An 18,034-nucleotide genomic window follows, 5' to 3' on the forward strand; every position below is an offset into this window, starting at 1 on the left:
CTTTACACTGACCCCACAAGAGTCCATGTTTTTTAAACAATATTTTTATTTATTTATGTTTTTGTGACACATAACCCCATTATGTTTATTTTAGACGTTTATTTCGATGAAAAAAATAAGGAAAAATTAATTAAAACCATTAAAAAAAATTGATGATTTGTACATACAGTATATTAGATCAACCATCAATCTATCAGTCAAGTCACTTCTATATATGTCTATAATGGTTCACTTACGAAACCAAATGAGTATTATTGAGAAATGACCAACTTTGAGTTCTGTAGTCCAGTCACATGACGTTTGAATTAAGATTCCAACTCAGCCAATAATAATTATAAATGTCTCAGTGGTCTCTTCCCCAAACATCCCCCTGAGCCCATTCATCCTCTTTTTCTGATTTAGTTTCTTCGTTTTACACACCCCATAGGAGAAAACAGCATCTGCGCTCATTCAGTCATTCTCAGTATTTATATAGTGCTGAGATGTCACACTGTGCTTTACACAGTTTATCCACTGAAAAAATCACATCACACAAAGGGGTTCCATCACACCACCAGTTCTGGGGAAAGGTCAGTTACCTTATCAGTATGTTTTTGGTCTTTGGGAGGAAGCCAGAGGACTTGGAGGAAACCAATACAAAGTATGTACAAATAGTTTTCTTGGTTGAGGCTGAGTCTAATGGCCCATACTCACGGGCTACAATTGTCGCCGCAACACGTGGGGCGCGCGTGTTGCGGCGACAGGTCGCCCGTGAGTATGGGCCATTGCACAGGCGCGCACCCCGAACCGTCGCTCGTCGCTGCTGTCGCAACTCCGCCGCAGCTGTCGCTAGTCCGCGTGAGTATGCGGACTAGAGATAGCAACCTCTTACTACAATACGGCGCTTCCGACGGCGGGGGAGGAACGTCAGCCCAGCAGAGCAGAGCAGAGCTGGTCCCTCTTCCGCATGTGTACGCGGAGGGACCTGGCGACGAGCTGTCGCCGCCTGTCGCGCACACGCTCACGTGTGCTGGCGACAGGCCACTTTTGCAGCCCGTGAGTACGGGCCATTAAACTCAAGAGTTGCAAGGCCAAATTACTAGGCAAATTACTAACAAACACTTAGCCACCTTTGGTCTTACGGGTTGTTGCAGTCTCTACCCTCATTACGTCTTCCTCTCGTTCACTCTAAGGGTTGTCAGACCTTCTCTCCTTATACATCTTGGCCACATAGTGCACCACTAGCTGTTCCTCACTTCCAGCTGTATAGTAGTGCTAGCAAAGCCAGTAGAGAGTCTGCCTCGTAATCATCAGGTCCACAGATGGAATCACCAGTGATCTTCTTTGGTAACAGAGGTAGAGTATTGTACCGTGTTAGCCATCCGTTAAAGCTGGATGTTTTGTTTCAGGATGATAACCTTTATTGGCTAACTTAAAATAAAAAAAGAGCGAGCTTTCCACCAATGAGTCTTTTTCAGACTCTACTCCTGTAAACAGGTATAGAGTCTGAAGAAGGCTTATTGACAGAAAGCTCACTCTTTTTCTTTTAACTTAGCCAATAAATGTTGTCATCCTGATTCAAATCCTCCAGCATTAATGGATGGCTAACATTGCATGGTCTGAACTGGTCTCTGCATAATGCTCTCTGGTGCCCCCTCTGTTTACAGTGTGAAGGTTCTGGGAGTGGTCCACAGTACTGGTCTCGGTGACCCGGGCCCTGTGCGATGGGCGCTGGCCCTGTGCCTGCTTGCTGCTTGGATCATCATCTTCTTATGTATGTTGAAGGGCATTCGCAGCTCAGGAAAGGTAAGACCATTCTTTGACAACTTTATTAGCATGGCCTCCTTTATCTTCGCACTAATCCATCTCCTTCCTCATCCTCCTCACCAACCCCATCCACCTCTCCTGCAATCTTTTATTCAGCTGCTTCATTAAGAAAGAATTCTTCATCTCCATCCTGACTCCCTACTTTGTTCTTCCTCTGCATACATCTCATTTGCATGGATTTCATGAACTCAATGCTGACCCCTATCCCTATATTTCCAAATATATTTCCACATCTCCTTCCATCTGCATTGTACCTCTGCACACACCACCTCATCAACGTTGCCTTCCTTATCTCAAGCCACACCTTCATCCTTCCCTTATAACTCTACCAAACCCACCCATCTTCACTGTGTCAGCTCCTCATCAACATTGTCTTCATCATTCCTAAACTTCACTCCTAACTTCAACCTAAGTTTCCACCATTCCAATGTATCCCCTCTTTACTCCCCTATTACTTTATCACCATGACCTCCATTTTCACCAATCTCTAATTTTATCTTTCTTCTGAATCCCCAAATGAACATTATATGTTTATGTAGTGATGGCATCTTCGGCAACACTTTACAGCGTACAGTTTTGTCATTGACTTTAATGGTCTCAACCATAGTATACAGTTTATGAGGAGAACCGGTTATCATCCCCATTACTCACTAAACTAGCTTCCTCCATTTGACTTCCATTATCCTTAATCCCAGCGCCAATCTTTCTAGTACATTCCCACCATGCTCGCCTATCAGCACTTTGATTCCACCAGTCCCCTCGTGAACGTCTCAGCCTCTTCCTCCACATTTTCCCTACATTTACTTGGCTTCCATCCACCAAAAGCTAAGCTCTATCTTTCCCTTACAACCCTCTCAAGTTATTGATATCTATTATAACCCAACCATCTCTCCAACATAAACGTTGTCCTCTCTCATTCCGATTTTACTCCTTTTCATATAACTCCATCACCAAACATCAATCTCCATTGTGGTCCTCCATTAAATACATAATTAATCTGGCCTTCTTCATTGCTAATCCACACTCCTAGCCCTCCTTTACACCTCCATTCTCCTCATTTATTACTAATTAACCACCTTCAGCCATCTCATCAGCATGACTTTGATCATCTTAGTCCACACCTCAGACCACCTTCTATACCTTCACCACCTTCCGTCACCATTTACAAGCCCAATCCTGTACTCAATCAACAACATGGTCTCCACCATTTTAGGCCACATCTTCTCCTTCTCCTGTATCTCCACTGCCCCTCATCCATCACCACTATGTATTCACAGCAACTGTGCCAACATGTCCTCTAATCCAGCCTTTAGTTTCATCCTTGCCACACTTACAAATATTTTAATTTTACTCTTAGCCCCAATTACTTCATTAGTACATTCTCCTTCTCAACCTCCACAATTCATCCACCTTCATCCACATCCTCTCCATCACCCCATCACCTAATCCGTATCCTCCATCTGTCATCTCATCCACTTCACTCCATCACCCTTCTTCATCTTCAGCTATGTGTGTACAATAGCGTTGTGTCTTTATATGTATATTCAGGAATTTCCTGTTGCCTCCACAGATTGTATATTTTACAGCCACCTTTCCGTATTTTGTCCTCTTTGTGCTCATCATACGGGGAGCCACCCTGGAGGGCTCTATAGACGGAGTACGATTCTACTTGTCCGCTGACTGGAAGAGGCTGCAGAGTGCTCAGGTACCACCGTACTAGATATGCTTGTGGTTTTTGTTCTGTCTCGCACATAATGATTGGTGACCAATTCATGTGCATAGTATTGGGTTTAACCTAAGCCAATTAGATTCTTATGGTCATAAGTATCTATTATTATACTGAGATGGTCCTAAACATCCAGTATTATGATCTGAACCTAATCATCTAGTATTAGACTCTGATGGTGATAGTAATCTAGTGTTGTACTCCAGTGGCCAGAATCTTCTGGTATTATACTCAGCTGGTAATACACCTCTGTTATTACACTCTGTTGGTCATAACTGTCCACTGAAAATTGGTTGGAATTGGTTGTTGTCAACAAACACAAGTGTGTGGTCCCTGCCTTATGTCCTGTTTCCACTGTGTGATTCCCAGACACTGAACGTGTATAAAACTCGTGTTAGGTGCAGCAGTCCACTTAAAGAGACACTGAAGCGAAAAAAAATTATGATATTATGATTTGTAGGTGTAGCACAGCTAAGAAATAAAACATTAAGATCAGATACATCAATGTAATTGTTTCCAGTACAGGAAGAGTTGAGAAACTCCAGTTGTTATCTCTATGCAAACAAGCCATTAAGCTCTCCGACTAAGTTAGTCGTGGAGAGGGCTGTTATCTGACTTTTATTATCTCAACTGTTCCTGGACTATTTACTTTTCCTCTGCCAGAGAAGATGTCATTATTTCACAGACTGCTCTGAAAGACTCATTTTGAATGCTGAGTGTTGTGTAATCTGCACATATTAGAGAATGATGCAATGTTAGAAAAAACACTATATACCTGAAAATAAAAGTATGAGAATATTTTCTTTGCTGCTAATCTTCTAGTAATTATTCATAGTACACAACCAATTCACTATATCATATTTTTTTTTTCGCTTCATTGTCTCTTTAATGTGGGAAACTTTGCATTTTCCGGACCACCCTAGTGTTAAGAAGCCCTTAGGTCTTGTTCACATTGCGTTCCGATTACGTTATCGTTCGCGATGAGCGTTTTTGGTGCTTTTTTTTTCATTGTGATTTCTGTGCGTTGGGTGTTTTTGGTAAGCCTTTTTGTAAGCGCTTTTTTTGGCGTTTTCCGATTTCTAAGTGTCCTAGGCCTTCTTTTTAAATGGAAAAGGACCTAAAAATCCCAGAAACACTTTGCATTTAATTGACAGGGAAAAAAAAACGCCCACAAAATCGCTGGCAAAAGTGCTTTTTTTCTAGCGCTTTGTGATTTTCCTATACCTCCCATTATCGCAAAATCGCCCCCGAAAATGGTCCATGCAGCGCTTTTCAGATCGGACAGTGAACGGAACGCCCCAATCTGATCTAGCGCATAAGAAAGCATGGTGTAAGCGCTTTCAGGGCGGTTTTGAAAAATCACCAGCGCTTAAAAAAATGAAAAAGCGCCTCTAGTGTGAACTGTGTGTAAGTGTTAAACTTTTGTGGTCTTCATTATCTAGTATGATTCTCTGCTGCCCAATTCAGGATGTCTTGAATGTAACACAAACATTTGTTGCTGTGGGGACATCGATGCGACTACAAGTGCATGATCATTATTTCACGCACCTTTTAGAGATTCCCACTTCTGTCCAACATAATTAAAGAGAGGACATTTATCACTTAATGGCAGGCAATAGGCCTCAATTCACTAAGATCATGCTGGAGATAATAAGGCAAGAGAAAACGTACCACTACACATCGATCTTACCTTATTAATGTGTAGAGATACGTTTCCACAGTGAGAGAGTTATCTTATCTCTTCAGTCCTTAAGTTACCTCCTTTGTAGTTATCTTCACATGCAGCCTGTCTTTAACTTTAGAATTCTGGAGTTATTTTAAGGATTGATGAGTTAACTTTAGCGATCTCTCCTTAACCAAGAATTGAACTTTATCCCAATCAGTAGCTGATACCCCCTTTTACATGAGAAATCTATTCCTTTTCACAAACAGACCACCAGGGGGCGCTGTATGACTGATATTGTGGTGAAACCCCTCCCTCAAGAAACCCCTCCCACAAGAAAAGTACGTACTTTTGTGGGAAATAGCTGTTTACAGCTGTTTCCAACTGCCAAAAAAACATGGAGCAGCTACATCACCTGCCAACAGTAAAAATGTTCACTGGAGTTCCTCTTTAAAGACAGAAGAGGTAACTTTAGGTTTGCCTGAGGTAAAATGTTTCCTGAATACTACATGCCTCATCACCATGGTAACAACTCTAGAAGAGTTATTAAAGACAGGGGATAAGCTTAGGGAATTGAGGACAATGTTGAATAGATCCTGTAATAGTTTCTGTGTCACTTCCACCCTCCAGTGTTCTCCATCTTTAGTAAATCTGGCCCTTGCTCCTCCATAGCTAGTTTCACATCCTTACCATGTGTGGCTTCACTCACTACTTTGAGAATTCCCGACCTTGTGAGAGACCTTTTACTGATTTGTGCCTCCTGGGATGTCTGTGTTGCAGGTGTGGAACGATGCAGCTTCACAGATCTTCTACTCTCTGGGGATCGGGTTTGGAGGACTCCTTTCCATGGCTTCCTACAATAAGTTTGATAACAACGTTATCAGGTACATGCATGCCACCAGTATCGGTATCGAGGAGAACTATTGATATGAAGATCTCAGATGTTGGTATTCTGATAGTCCTACAATGAGAATTTTTTCCATCATTAGAGATGCACCAGAGCAATAATAAATAATAATTTATAAATTAATTTATAATTGAATTAAAAGAGGGGGGATGGTTAGGGTTAGGCATCAGAGCGGGCTGGTTAGGGTTAGGCATTGGAGGCAGGGTATTTAAGGTTAAACAACAGAATGGGGGCAGTTAGGGTTATGCTTCGGGAGGGGGGGGGGAGTTAGGTTTAGGCATTGGTATGCTTTGTTTATACAGGAGGTCATATCTCACTGTTGGTGCTCTGTAAAACCAACACAAGACAAGGCACAGAGCATATATCACACTTTTCTCCTGACTCAAGGTGCCATAGCTGTAGCCACTAGAGCACACTCCGTGATGGTTTACTTGAAGGGAACCTTAACTGAGAGAGATCTGGATGTTTAATTTTAAACAATACCAGTTGCCTGGCAGTCCTGCTGATCTAATTGGCTGCAGTAGTGGCTGAATCCCACACCTGAAACAAGCATGCAGCTAATCCAGTCTGACTTCAGTCAGAGCACCTGATCTGCATGCTTGTTGATGGGCTGTAGCTAAAAGTATTAGAGACACAGGATCAGCAGGAGAGTCGGGTAACTGGTATTATTTTAAAAGGAAAAATCCATATCCTTCTCAGTTTAGGTTCCCTTTAACAGGAAGAGACTAGATTCAAACCCTGGGCACGTGTGTCAGAGGCAGAGCCCTTAACCGTTACACTTTTCAGACTCATTTATAGAGGAGCTTAAATCTCTATAGAAAAAATCTATTGGGCATAGCAGGTAACAAGAAACAAAGTGTCCATCAAATATTCCCTACCATAGCCCAACCTACAGTGACGGCTCAGACATCTGGAATGTGATTGGCTGGTGAGGGGGACATGGATGCTGTCCTCTCTTGTAGTGACCAAAGGGGTGAAGAGGTGCCCAAAATATATAAATCTTACTTAAAATCATCTAAAATTGTAGTAAAACAGGTGGCTTACATCTTACATCTTTACCGACACAAAAGTAATGCAATAAAGTTTTCTTGATACTGGGCAAGCGTTCTAATAGTAATGAATATCTCTTCGGAGTTGGTCTGCTGTACAATGTATCATCCTCACTGTCGGTCTCTTTCCCTCAGGGACACACTGGTCATCGCCATTGGAAACTGCTGCACCAGCTTCTTTGCTGGATTTGCCATCTTCTCTATTTTGGGTCACATGGCCTGGAAAAAGCAGGTGCCTGTTGGGGAGGTGGCTGATTCTGGTGAGTAAAGGAGGAGTCTATTTTATTTATCTATCTATATCTGCTGCCCGACTCCTTCTGATGATGGTGTGTGTTTAAAGCCCACTCAGATCAACATAAATTAGATACTGACCAATAGGAAATAATGATTTTCTAATCTCATTCTAGCCCGCTTGGCCTATCCTCGCCTAAGTCTGACGAAAGCTTTTTATAAGCTGAAAGCTCACTGTTTATTCATCTCTAAGTTAGCCAATAAATGGTATCATCCTGATTCAAAGGGCTCAATTCTGGTAGCGTTTAGTAAATAATTACCTCATGGAATTGGGTTTACCTCATGAGGGAAATCAACTTTTGAATTTTGGTAGTTTAAAGGGACACTTAAGTCAAACAAAAAAAAATGAGTTTTACTCACCTGGGGCTTCCAATAGCCCACTGCAGCTTTCCGGTGCCCTCGCCGTCTCCCTCCGATCCTCCTGGCCCCGCCGGCAGCCACTTTCTGTTTCGGTGACAGGAGCTGACAGGCTGGGGACGCGAGTGATTCTTCGCGTTCCTGGCCACAATAGCGCCATCTATGCTGCTATAGCATATATCATATACCATATAGCAGCATAGAGGGTGCTAATGTGTCTGGGAACGCGAAGAATCACTCGCGTCCCCAGCCTGTCAGCTCCTGTCACCGAAACAGGAAGTGGCTGCCGGCGGGGCCAGGAGGATCGGAGGGAGACGGCGAGGGCACCGGACAGCTGCAGGGGGCTATTGGAAGCCCTAGGTGAGTAAAACTCATTTTTTGTTTGTTTGACTTAAGTGTCCCTTTAAGTAAAGTTTTACCTCATGTAATTTCATGAGGTAATTCATGTGGTAATTTTCAACTAAAAATGTGTGGTATTTAGAAGTGAAATACCTCACACTTGAATTCTGAAGTGAAATAGTGTTTGCATGTATTTTACCTCACATAATTAGACCTACCTCTACCACATGATAAATGCAGTGCTGTGACAGAATTGTGATATCTGTCACATAACATGGAGCCTTTTCAGCTTGTTCTGTGTTCAGGGCCCCCATATTTTGCTGAAATAAGTAAAAGTGATCTGACCAACGAATTCCCCCTTCCCCAGCTTCTATTTTGTTTTAAAAAGAAAAAGTGCTCCAAACCCTGTACAACCCTTCATCTGCCCCCCCCTTCATCATAACTGTGACTGCCATTCCCCATTTTTTAAATAAATTAAGTAAAACTGTGACGAACACAGATTCCCCCCCCCCCCTCCCTCCTCCTCTGGTTAAAAGTGCTTGGATGCTCCCCCCCCCCCCCCCCAGCAGCCTCTAAAAGTAAAAGTGCTGTAACTCCCCCTCCCCCAGCCTCTAAAAGTGCTCCTCCCCCCAGTCTCTAAAGGTAAATGAGCTGGATTTTTTTTTTATAATAGATGCCTATAAATTTACTTTTCATAGGTTGCTACATAATCACATACACCTTCCCTCCTCAAAAACAAAAAAAGCCAAAAACACAGGCAACTATAACACATGTACGCGAGAAAGGATGCTGATCTAAGAGTGGAAGGGTCTCTGACCGAGGGAAAGGGTGGGGGGAGGGGTGCAATTTCAGTGTTTGCCATAGGCTCTATATTACCCAGATGCACCCTTCCCTTGTCTGTCCATGTAATTTGTATTATAAACTATGTACAGAGCCACAGTGGATATTGGCAATATATAAATCAGGATCATAATAATAATAAAAGCAATAAATAATTTTTTATGGGGATCGTGGTGCACAAAAGGCAAAAGTATCCAACACGGATCAGAATTGCACGTTTTCACCCCTGATCTGCAGTACCTCCCTTATTTATATGAAGTTAGAACTGAGTACTTATTTAGACACTACAGTATATATTTTTCTCCAGTCCTTGTAAATAACCCTCATAGCAGGTTTAGGCATCGATCATTACAGAGTAGCTGGCAGTATAAGAGAATAATTCTATAATTTATGTAATTTATAGACTGATATTAGGACTGTGCTGCCATCACATTTTCCATAATAACCCTCCGTCTCTCCAGCCGGTCCTGGCTTAGCATTCGTGGCCTACCCAGAAGCCCTTGCTCTCCTGCCTGGCTCGGTCTTCTGGTCCATCTTGTTCTTCCTGATGCTCTTCACCCTCGGAGTAGACACTCTGGTAAGTTCTGTGCCGCTCATCCACGAGGAGACACCTTTTTTGCAGACACCAGTTACAATATTGTATAGAGTATGGAAGACTAAGCCCCCTTTTTTATGTAATTATAATACTTGCAATGGGTAAGGGGCTGATCCGAAACAGAATGAATGCAAATACAAATCTGTGTGGACCAATGGGTTGCACCGCCCTCCCCCCACGCTTTGTTTCTCTGGTCAATATTTATTATCAGAGTTCAGCAAATTGTAAGGTATCAGAATAAACTTTATGTTTTAATAGTTTAGTCTCCTCCTCCAGGGTAAGAATTGCGCATTACAATGAGAATCTCTGTCAGGTTTTTACTGTTGTCTGTACGCCATTTGATGTTTTTGGGGACTGTTTTTTTGGCTTGGGCTACAGATCAGTAGATGATTTATTCTTGATGACGTTAGATGTCATGTTTGTATATCATTCAGTGATAGTCATCTAGCTTGGTATAGAGGGCCTTAGCTGTGGCCCATGCCATTATCAGAGGTTATCAGAGCGCCAAGGACCACGTGTTATATTTCAGGTTGTTACACCATTTTGGCAGTTAGACTGAGTAACTGCCATTCAATAAGTGCTTTTGAAAATGAAGCAAATCCTGAGCATCCCCTGTGAACAGATGGACTAGTCTAAAACCTGTCAGATCTGTCAGCATTTTACTGCCCATTGTAAGTCCCCAATGTAGTCCTTCTTTTTATAGAAGAACTAAGGAGCTACTTTGTTACTAGGGCTGCTCAAATCCAAAACCGGGAGACATCCGGATAGTTGCTATCCAGATATCTCCCAGTAAACCTGTGCGGGGGGTGGGGGTCAATCTTACCTGCATGACGTCTTCTTCTTCGTCCCTCGGCGCCTCCCACGATGCGCTCCAAGCGGCGGTCAGATGATTACAAACACTTCCTCCTTCAACATCACGTGACTGGCACGTGGAGCGCATAGTGGGAGGCGCCGTGGGACGAAGAAGAAGACATCATGCAGGTAAGATTGACCCCCCGCCCCCCGCACAGGTTTACTGGGAGATATCTGGATAGCAACTATCCGGATGTCTCCCGGTTTCGGATTTGAGCAGCCCTATTTGTTACCTGCCAACTAAGGCCAGTCTCCTCCTCCTCCAATGGCACTACAGCCCAATTTGAGCCTTGGCCTCTTTCAGTTTTCTGCCCCATCCTACCACTTTCCGAGGCTTCTCTGAAGGTTTCTTAACAAGTAGGTTTTACAGGAACAGGTTGTTAGCCTATAGTCCAACCCCCAGACTTGGAGGGCCAGGCTATCCAATTTATTTTTGAATATCACCTTTGACCTGTCCGGCTAGGGAGGCCCTATCACAAGCTAAGCTACCACCGGCATAGCTCTCTGGATCTCTTATTCATGCAAGCCCCACCATTGCGACAAAGTACTGATATTTTCGTTGGGGCCAGTCTCACTGGGAGAAAAATGCCAGGGAACCCCTGCAATGTCCTCCAGGAACCCTGGGAGCCCTGATTGAGAAAGCCTGTAGATTAAACACACACCTCTAAGGGAATCTTAGAGGTAGTGTTACCCCTTTATTGTCTGAAGCAAGTGTCCAATATCACCTAGGAACATTGCTCTGCAGACAAGTTTATCCCCTGTGAGGGTGTCATTAGGCTTGGTAAAAGATGGCTGAGGTGTCAGGAGACGTCATGTAAATATGCTGTATGTCAATATATTTGTGTGGCACTATTAAACCCAGTATCCTGCATCCACTTAACCACCCTGGCGTTCTATTAAGATCGCCAGGGTGGCTGCTGCGGCAGTATGTTTTGTTTTTTGTTTTGTTTTTTTAAATCATGTAGCTGAGCTCGTCAATACCGCTAAGATGGTTAAATTATCTTTCTATCTAATCTATGCTCTGTAGTCTGTCATGTAGGATTATGTTGTCCTTGTCACCTGTATAACTTTTGTTGTTCTTTCATTCCTGTAAGTTTGGAAACATGGAGGGCATCACGACGGCCATATTGGATGAGTTCCCGGCGCTGCGGGATTGGAAACGGAAGACAATGTTCCTGGGAGCGCTTTGCTTCTTCTTCTACCTGATGGGACTTCTGCTCATCACTGACGTGAGAAACTTATTGCTTCGTTTATTAGAAGTAGACGTGGAGAAGACAGTGGCTTAGCCTCCTCCCTGGTGATGTCACAACTGGTGCAGGCTCCTATGTCACTAGGGATGGGACCAGTCCTAGCGTAGATCCTGCTTACTGTACAACTCTCAGCTGTGTAGTTACTTGAGCCTGTTACCTCAGGTTCCTCTTACTGCTGACATTCACCTCCCTCTGCAAAATCTTCTCAAAAGTCTCATCCACCGTGCTCAAACTTTGGTAGGATGGTGACCCTTAGCAAATCTAAAATGCTCAATTATCCACGGAACCGGTCTCCAGAATTGCCCAGGTCTCTTCAGGGAGATAATGCTTTTTTTACAACCTTCTCCTGCCTCCAGTATTTTGCAATAGTCAGTATTCTAAAAGTTAGCGTTCTTAAAGTCCCTTTATTATTTTGGACTATCTTAGTGGTGATGGCCATGTACTATTTTTTCTATACCTTCCATATGTTTATTAGATAAAAGTCCTTGACTACTTCCTGGTTGATAAAGCTACAGTCACAATACACAATGGAGTTTATTGGGTTTATTTATTAAAATAATCTTTTGAACCGCTTACAAATCAAGAGGGTCTAAGCAGAGTTTGTCAGGCTGGAGTGGAGGAGATAAGAGAGTATAAACATTCATTCTCGCTCATCTCTGTCATCGGAATCCCTTAAACCTGAAAGTGCTCTCCTTTCATATATGGAGACTAGTGTCTAATAACTTATCAGCTAATTCTTTGTAGTCTGTGTCTAAGGAAAGACTCCCTGTGGCTTCCTGTATCCTGCTAGGCTGGGCAGTGTGAGTAGCCATTTCCAGCATACCATTCCAAACCTGTTCTGACTTATAAATTACAGGAATTAAAGGACATCTGAGTGTGAGAAGTATATGGAGGCTGCCATATTTATTTCCTGTTAAACAATACCAGTTGTCTAGCAGCCCTGCTGATCTATTTGGCTGCAGTTTTCTGAATCACACCAGAAACAAGCATGAAGCTAATCTTGTCAGATCTGACAATAATGTCAGAAACACCTGATCTGCTGCATGCTTGTTCAGGGGCTATGGCTAAAAGTATTAGAGGAAGAGGATCAGCAGGGCTGCCAGGCAACTGGTATTGTGTAAAAGGAAATAAATATGGCGGCCTCTATATTCTTCTCGTTACAGTTGTCCTTTAACCTTTTGCCGACCGTGTCACGCCGATGGGCGTGGCCGCGGCGGCAGCCCCAGGACTGCCCAACGCCAATTGGCGTAAAGTCCTGGGGCCAGCTAATGCAAGAGATTGCACGCAGGCTGCGCGCACATCTCCTGCTTGGGGGGCGGAGCTCTGCCCCGCCTTCAGACTGTTAGACGGCGAGATCGCTGTCTATTTCTGTGTACAGCGCTGCGATCGGCTGCAGCGCTGTACTGGTGACAGCCGTGTCACACGGCTGTCCCCCTGGGGGTCAAGAGAGCGATCGGCTCTCATAGGCAGAAGCCTATGACAGCCGATCGCCGTAATTGGCTGGCTGCGGGGAGAGAGGTAACTTATTTAAATATGCTCAATCACAAGAAAAATGTATGCGTGCTCTACACCAAGCTTAACCCTATCAAGTCTAGCTGTGCAAATCTGGCTAAAATGGCTTACCATGAGACATGCTCATGCAGAAATGCATCTGCTTTCGCATGCCAAACTTTGCAGGGTCAAAAACCAATACCGCGAAGCGGTTGCCCTGCGGGAATTAGTTCATGCTATACAGCACTATCCAGGAGCGCCTCGGGGAGGCTTCCCATTGCCCCCATACAACCGGGGGGGCTGCGGGGCCCCAGGCTCTCTCACTGCCTAGGGACCACAGCAACACCCCGGAGGTGGAGGCTGGGTAGCGCAGACGACCCCCCCAAGCGTGGCCGGCGCCGGGGGGGGGGCCATCCGCACCCATCTCCCAAAAATTTAAAAACAGGCACTTACCTGAACGTCAATTGCGTTCTGCTGCTGCGCATCGACTCGGGGCACTGCATAGGAAAGGAGTGACGCATGGGTCACCCCGAGCTGTGGGGCTCAGGGCTGGCTCACACACATCACTCCAGAAGGGGGGGGAGGACAGGCACAGACAGCCCACTCATAGAGCAAACTATCCACCACCTGCCTCCAAAGGACAGAATGGGGGCAATGGGAAGCCTCCTCGTGGCGCCCCTGGTTAGTGCTGTATAGCATGAACTAATTCCCGCAGGGCGATTGTTTTGCGGTTTTTGGTTTTGACCCTGCATATTTAGGCATGCGAAAGCAAATGCATCTGTTGGTGGGGAGAAAAGGGGGGGGGGGGGGGGAGAATCACTTGTGTGCTGTGTTGTGCAGCCCTGCAGCTTGGCCTTAAAGCTGCAGTGGCCATTTCAGCAAAAAAAGGCCAGGTCATTTGGGGGGTTTAACACAGCAGTCTTTAAGAGGTTAAGGAAATATTTGAAGCAGGGTTTTAAGCTTTAGCTGTGTGTGTGCCTGTATATGAAATGAAAAATGTAAGGCAGGCTTCTGTCTTTGTAGTGTGCGGTTGGTACACATGTGTGTATGTGGCAATTATCACCTTAGGTCCTAGGTTCTCAACGTGTGGTACGCGTACTCCAGGGGGTACTTCTGGTGGTTCCAGGAGGTACTCGGGCTTCACATACTTTAGAAAATTATAAATATTATTAAAAAAAACAAAAAACAACAAATTAGTGTTTAGCTAATTAAAAGCAATAGTAAATGTTTGGAAATTGTTTAGAACCAATTATCATGTACTACCATTAAATATATATTTGTCAAGGGGTACTTGTGATAACGATACTATGTTAGGGGTTACTTGGTGAGTACAGAGATTTAAAAGGGGTACATACACAAAATGTTTAGAAACACTGCTTTAGGTAATCCTCACCCAAGGATGATTCTGCGTGACTTTTCAGTGACTAGCAATTAAGTATCACACTTACCCATATCCCCCAGGAGCAGGGGATGCTGTCTCACCTCTGGTCTCTGGTGCTGGAGCTGAGCAACAGGGTTCTCAAACCACAGAGTGGCCCAGAAACATGTCTGTACACATTTATGTGTTTATTAATGTGTGAGGGGCTATTAGGTTTTTATCAGACTCGCATGCTGGCCTTGTCGCTATGTGAGATATAAATCTTTCTGTTCATCTTCTACAGGGCGGTATCTACTGGTTCACCCTGATTGATGCGTACAGCACCAGCTTTGGCCTGATCATCATCACCCTGTTTATGTGTCTGGGGATCGCCTTCTTCTATGGTGAGTATACATTCTAGGAGGAGGAGCCTACATGTCCCGCTTGTTCATTTAGCATTTCTGCTGCCATAACAACAACCTTCCAAAGGTATGGGCTTGAACACCAGTCCATTCAATGTGAAGCAGACCAGAGCCTTCTCGTCCTGGTCTCTTGTCTGGAGGCCGAGTGGTTGGCTCTCGCAGTTGCACATTATGGGCTTGATTCACTAAGCTGCACTGCTAAAGCAGCGCAGCTTAATGTGCAGGAGCGTACGCTATACAAACCTTACAAAGCAGTGCTCATTGCTATGTAAGGAGCGTGCCTTCACTTAGCTACGTGCGCTGCTTCATAGTAATGCACACAAATTTAAATGTAGGCGGTCCTGTGAAGTATTTGTACCGCAATTCTTCACCAGTGGCCGCTACTTCCTCAGTTAACATGCTAATTGTGATAGCAGTGGCCGCCAGTGTACTTCACAGGACCACCCGCAATTAAAGTTATGTGTGTTGTTATGGAAACAGTGCACGTAACTAAGGGAAGGCACTGCTATGTAAGGTGTGCATAGCACACGCTCCTGCACATTAAGCTGCACTGCTTAAGCAGCACAGTTAAATGAATCAAGCCCTATGACCATTATTCACTTCACTATTTCTCTGACTTACACTGGAGCAGAGCTCACTTGTGTTAGGGCTGGTTCAGACGGACGCTTGCGGAGCGTTTGCTGCAAGCATTCGGAACGTTGCGGTAAACGCTCCCATTCAAGTGAATGGGAACGTTTACACCGAGCTTTTGCGTGCGTTTGCACGATCGCGGTGTTCGGGTCCCGATTTTCACTAGCATTCGAGCTGCCCCTGGAAGCGACATGTAGCTTCCAGGGGGCGGCCAACCGCGACGGCTAATGTCCCCCTAGGGGAAGAAAAAATGTGACCGCATCGGAACGCGACGCAAAGGCTACTGAAAGCCTGACCGCGCAGCCACCGCAAAGCCCCCAAACGCGACGCCGCACAAACGTCCGTCTGAACCAGCCCTTATGGGGATTCCATTCTTTCTGGTTCCAGGCATGAGTTTATTGATTTTATCCAGGGAGTACCGTAGTTTTCTTTTTAACGGGAGGAGCATATTTGGGGAGGAGACTCAGTGATGGTGGGGTACATTATTGCTGGTGGTACAACTTCAGCAGCTTATGACTAAGGATGAGTTTGAGTATGAGATGTATTGATTGCCTGTCCTGTCTGTGACTATTAATCCCTGTGACAATAAAGTGACTGTTTATTGACACTTGTTGTACTTTGCATCTCTCCTTATCTAACTTATATTTATATTGTAGAGCAGCAGGTTCTCATTCTCTGGAGTTTCTCTTTGTCAGGTATTAACCAGTTCTGCCAGGATATTGTGGATATGATTTGTCTCTGCCCACCCTGGTGCACCAAACTCCTCTTCTACTTCAAGGCATGCTGGGTATTCTGCACTCCCCTCCTCCTGCTGGTAAGTGACATTCTTCTGTGGGTGTGGCTAAATGACCCCCCTCCCCCATAGGACCCCTCTGTACTCCCGCCCACACATTCCTTTCACAGGCGCTCGGGCAAAACACCCAACCCCACAAAACTGTTATGAAGTTTATTATGGAGTATCTGGAGTCTTTTCTATCATGGCCCAGATACATTCTCAGTCTGAGTAAACTGATCAGTAAGAAGGTCTCTACCAAATGCTAGATGGGTAAACAGAGATGTATAATAGGGCAGGGGTCGAGTACTTGGTGACTGTTTGGGAAGAATAATAGTAATTGGCAGGTACTGTGCAGTCAGTGAAGAGAATACTTGCTGTGTGGTTGGGTAGACCAAACAAGGTGTTAAGTGCATGGTGACTGTCCAGTTATGGGAGGGAATAAGGTCTTGGTGGGTTTGTAGGGATGCTCGAATCCGAATCCAGGAGAAACCCGGATAGTTGCTATCCGGATATCTCCCAGTAAACTTGTGCGGGCTGGGCAGGGGGTTCAAGCTTACCTGTCTGACGTCTTCTTCGTCCGTCCCTGGCGCCTCCCACGATGCGGTCCACGCGCATCATGTGACTACAAACACTTCCTCCTTCAACCCGGAAGGATGAAGTGTTTGTAGTCATGTGACCGCCGCATGGAACGCATCGTGGGAGGCGCCAGGGACGGACGAAGAAGACGTCAGACAGGTAAGATTGACCCCCCGCCCACCCCGCACAAGTTTACTGGGAGATATCCGGATAGCAACTATCCGGGTTTCTCCCGGATTCGGATTTGAGCATCCCTAGTTTTCAGGCAGAGCAGGTTTGAGTCTGAAGTACGTGTGTTCCAGCAGAGGGGAAGCTCAGTGTAGAGTGAATGTGTGCCGGCAGAGAAGGATTTGAGTGCTGCGTGGTCCGGTCAGATAATAGGTCAGGTGTTGGATGTGTAGCTAGAGAGTGGATGAAGCTATAATACTTGTGGAGCTTCTGAAAATAAAATACTGTCTCCTTGGATTTGCACGGACCATGGTCAGTCTCTTGACTGGAAAGATCGTATATTCTATCGTTACATTTTAATTCTCATGTGATTTATACTAACCTACGCATGCATATATTTTATCATGTGCTGTTAGGCATATATCTGATACATTTGTATGCTGGTCTGCTATTCACAAGTAAGGGGATCAAACACTTACAGTAAGGATAACTTATCTGCATATACAGTAGTGGATGGTTACATTTACTCATATCTATGATTTGACATCCTCGTCTCTGTGCAACAAAAAGAACATGGCAGAATGTCTTCCATTTGTAAAGTTACATTTGAACAAAGCACAATGTCCTTTGGTGAGATGAGACCATAGTGGAGATGTTTGGCTGCAATGCACAGCTCCACGTTTGCATATGGGCACAAATGCCTCATGGCAAGGGGCAAGCACTGCGGTGGAGGGATGATGATTGGGGCTTGCTGTGCAGCCTCAGGACCCGGGCACTGTGCAGTCACTGAGCTGGCCATGAACTCCTCTGTGTACCAAAGTATTCTAAAGTGAGATATAGTCATTTATGCGACCACTAAAGCTCGCCAGAAATTGGGTCATGCAACAGGACAATGGACCCAATCACACCACCAAATCTATAACCGTCTGGCATCAATTGA

At 44.7% G+C, this 18,034-nt stretch overlaps 1 protein-coding gene across 2 annotated transcripts in view; it reads left to right on the top strand.

Annotated features, from left to right (window-relative positions):
• Window positions 1-18,034, top strand: part of LOC137545358 (sodium-dependent proline transporter-like) — a 131,484-nt gene that overhangs the window by 105,738 nt on the left and 7,712 nt on the right. For both annotated transcript variants that reach the window (XM_068266499.1, XM_068266498.1), the window contains 8 exons: window positions 1,647-1,785; window positions 3,377-3,511; window positions 5,976-6,079; window positions 7,287-7,411; window positions 9,440-9,555; window positions 11,520-11,654; window positions 14,828-14,927; window positions 16,271-16,389. In XM_068266499.1, the coding sequence (XP_068122600.1) occupies window positions 1,647-1,785; window positions 3,377-3,511; window positions 5,976-6,079; window positions 7,287-7,411; window positions 9,440-9,555; window positions 11,520-11,654; window positions 14,828-14,927; window positions 16,271-16,389 (973 nt within the window). The remainder of the gene's footprint in view (window positions 1-1,646; window positions 1,786-3,376; window positions 3,512-5,975; window positions 6,080-7,286; window positions 7,412-9,439; window positions 9,556-11,519; window positions 11,655-14,827; window positions 14,928-16,270; window positions 16,390-18,034) is intronic.

The sequence above is a fragment of the Hyperolius riggenbachi genome, chromosome 2 (assembly GCF_040937935.1).
Source record: "Hyperolius riggenbachi isolate aHypRig1 chromosome 2, aHypRig1.pri, whole genome shotgun sequence".
NCBI classification, from domain to species: domain Eukaryota; kingdom Metazoa; phylum Chordata; class Amphibia; order Anura; family Hyperoliidae; genus Hyperolius; species Hyperolius riggenbachi.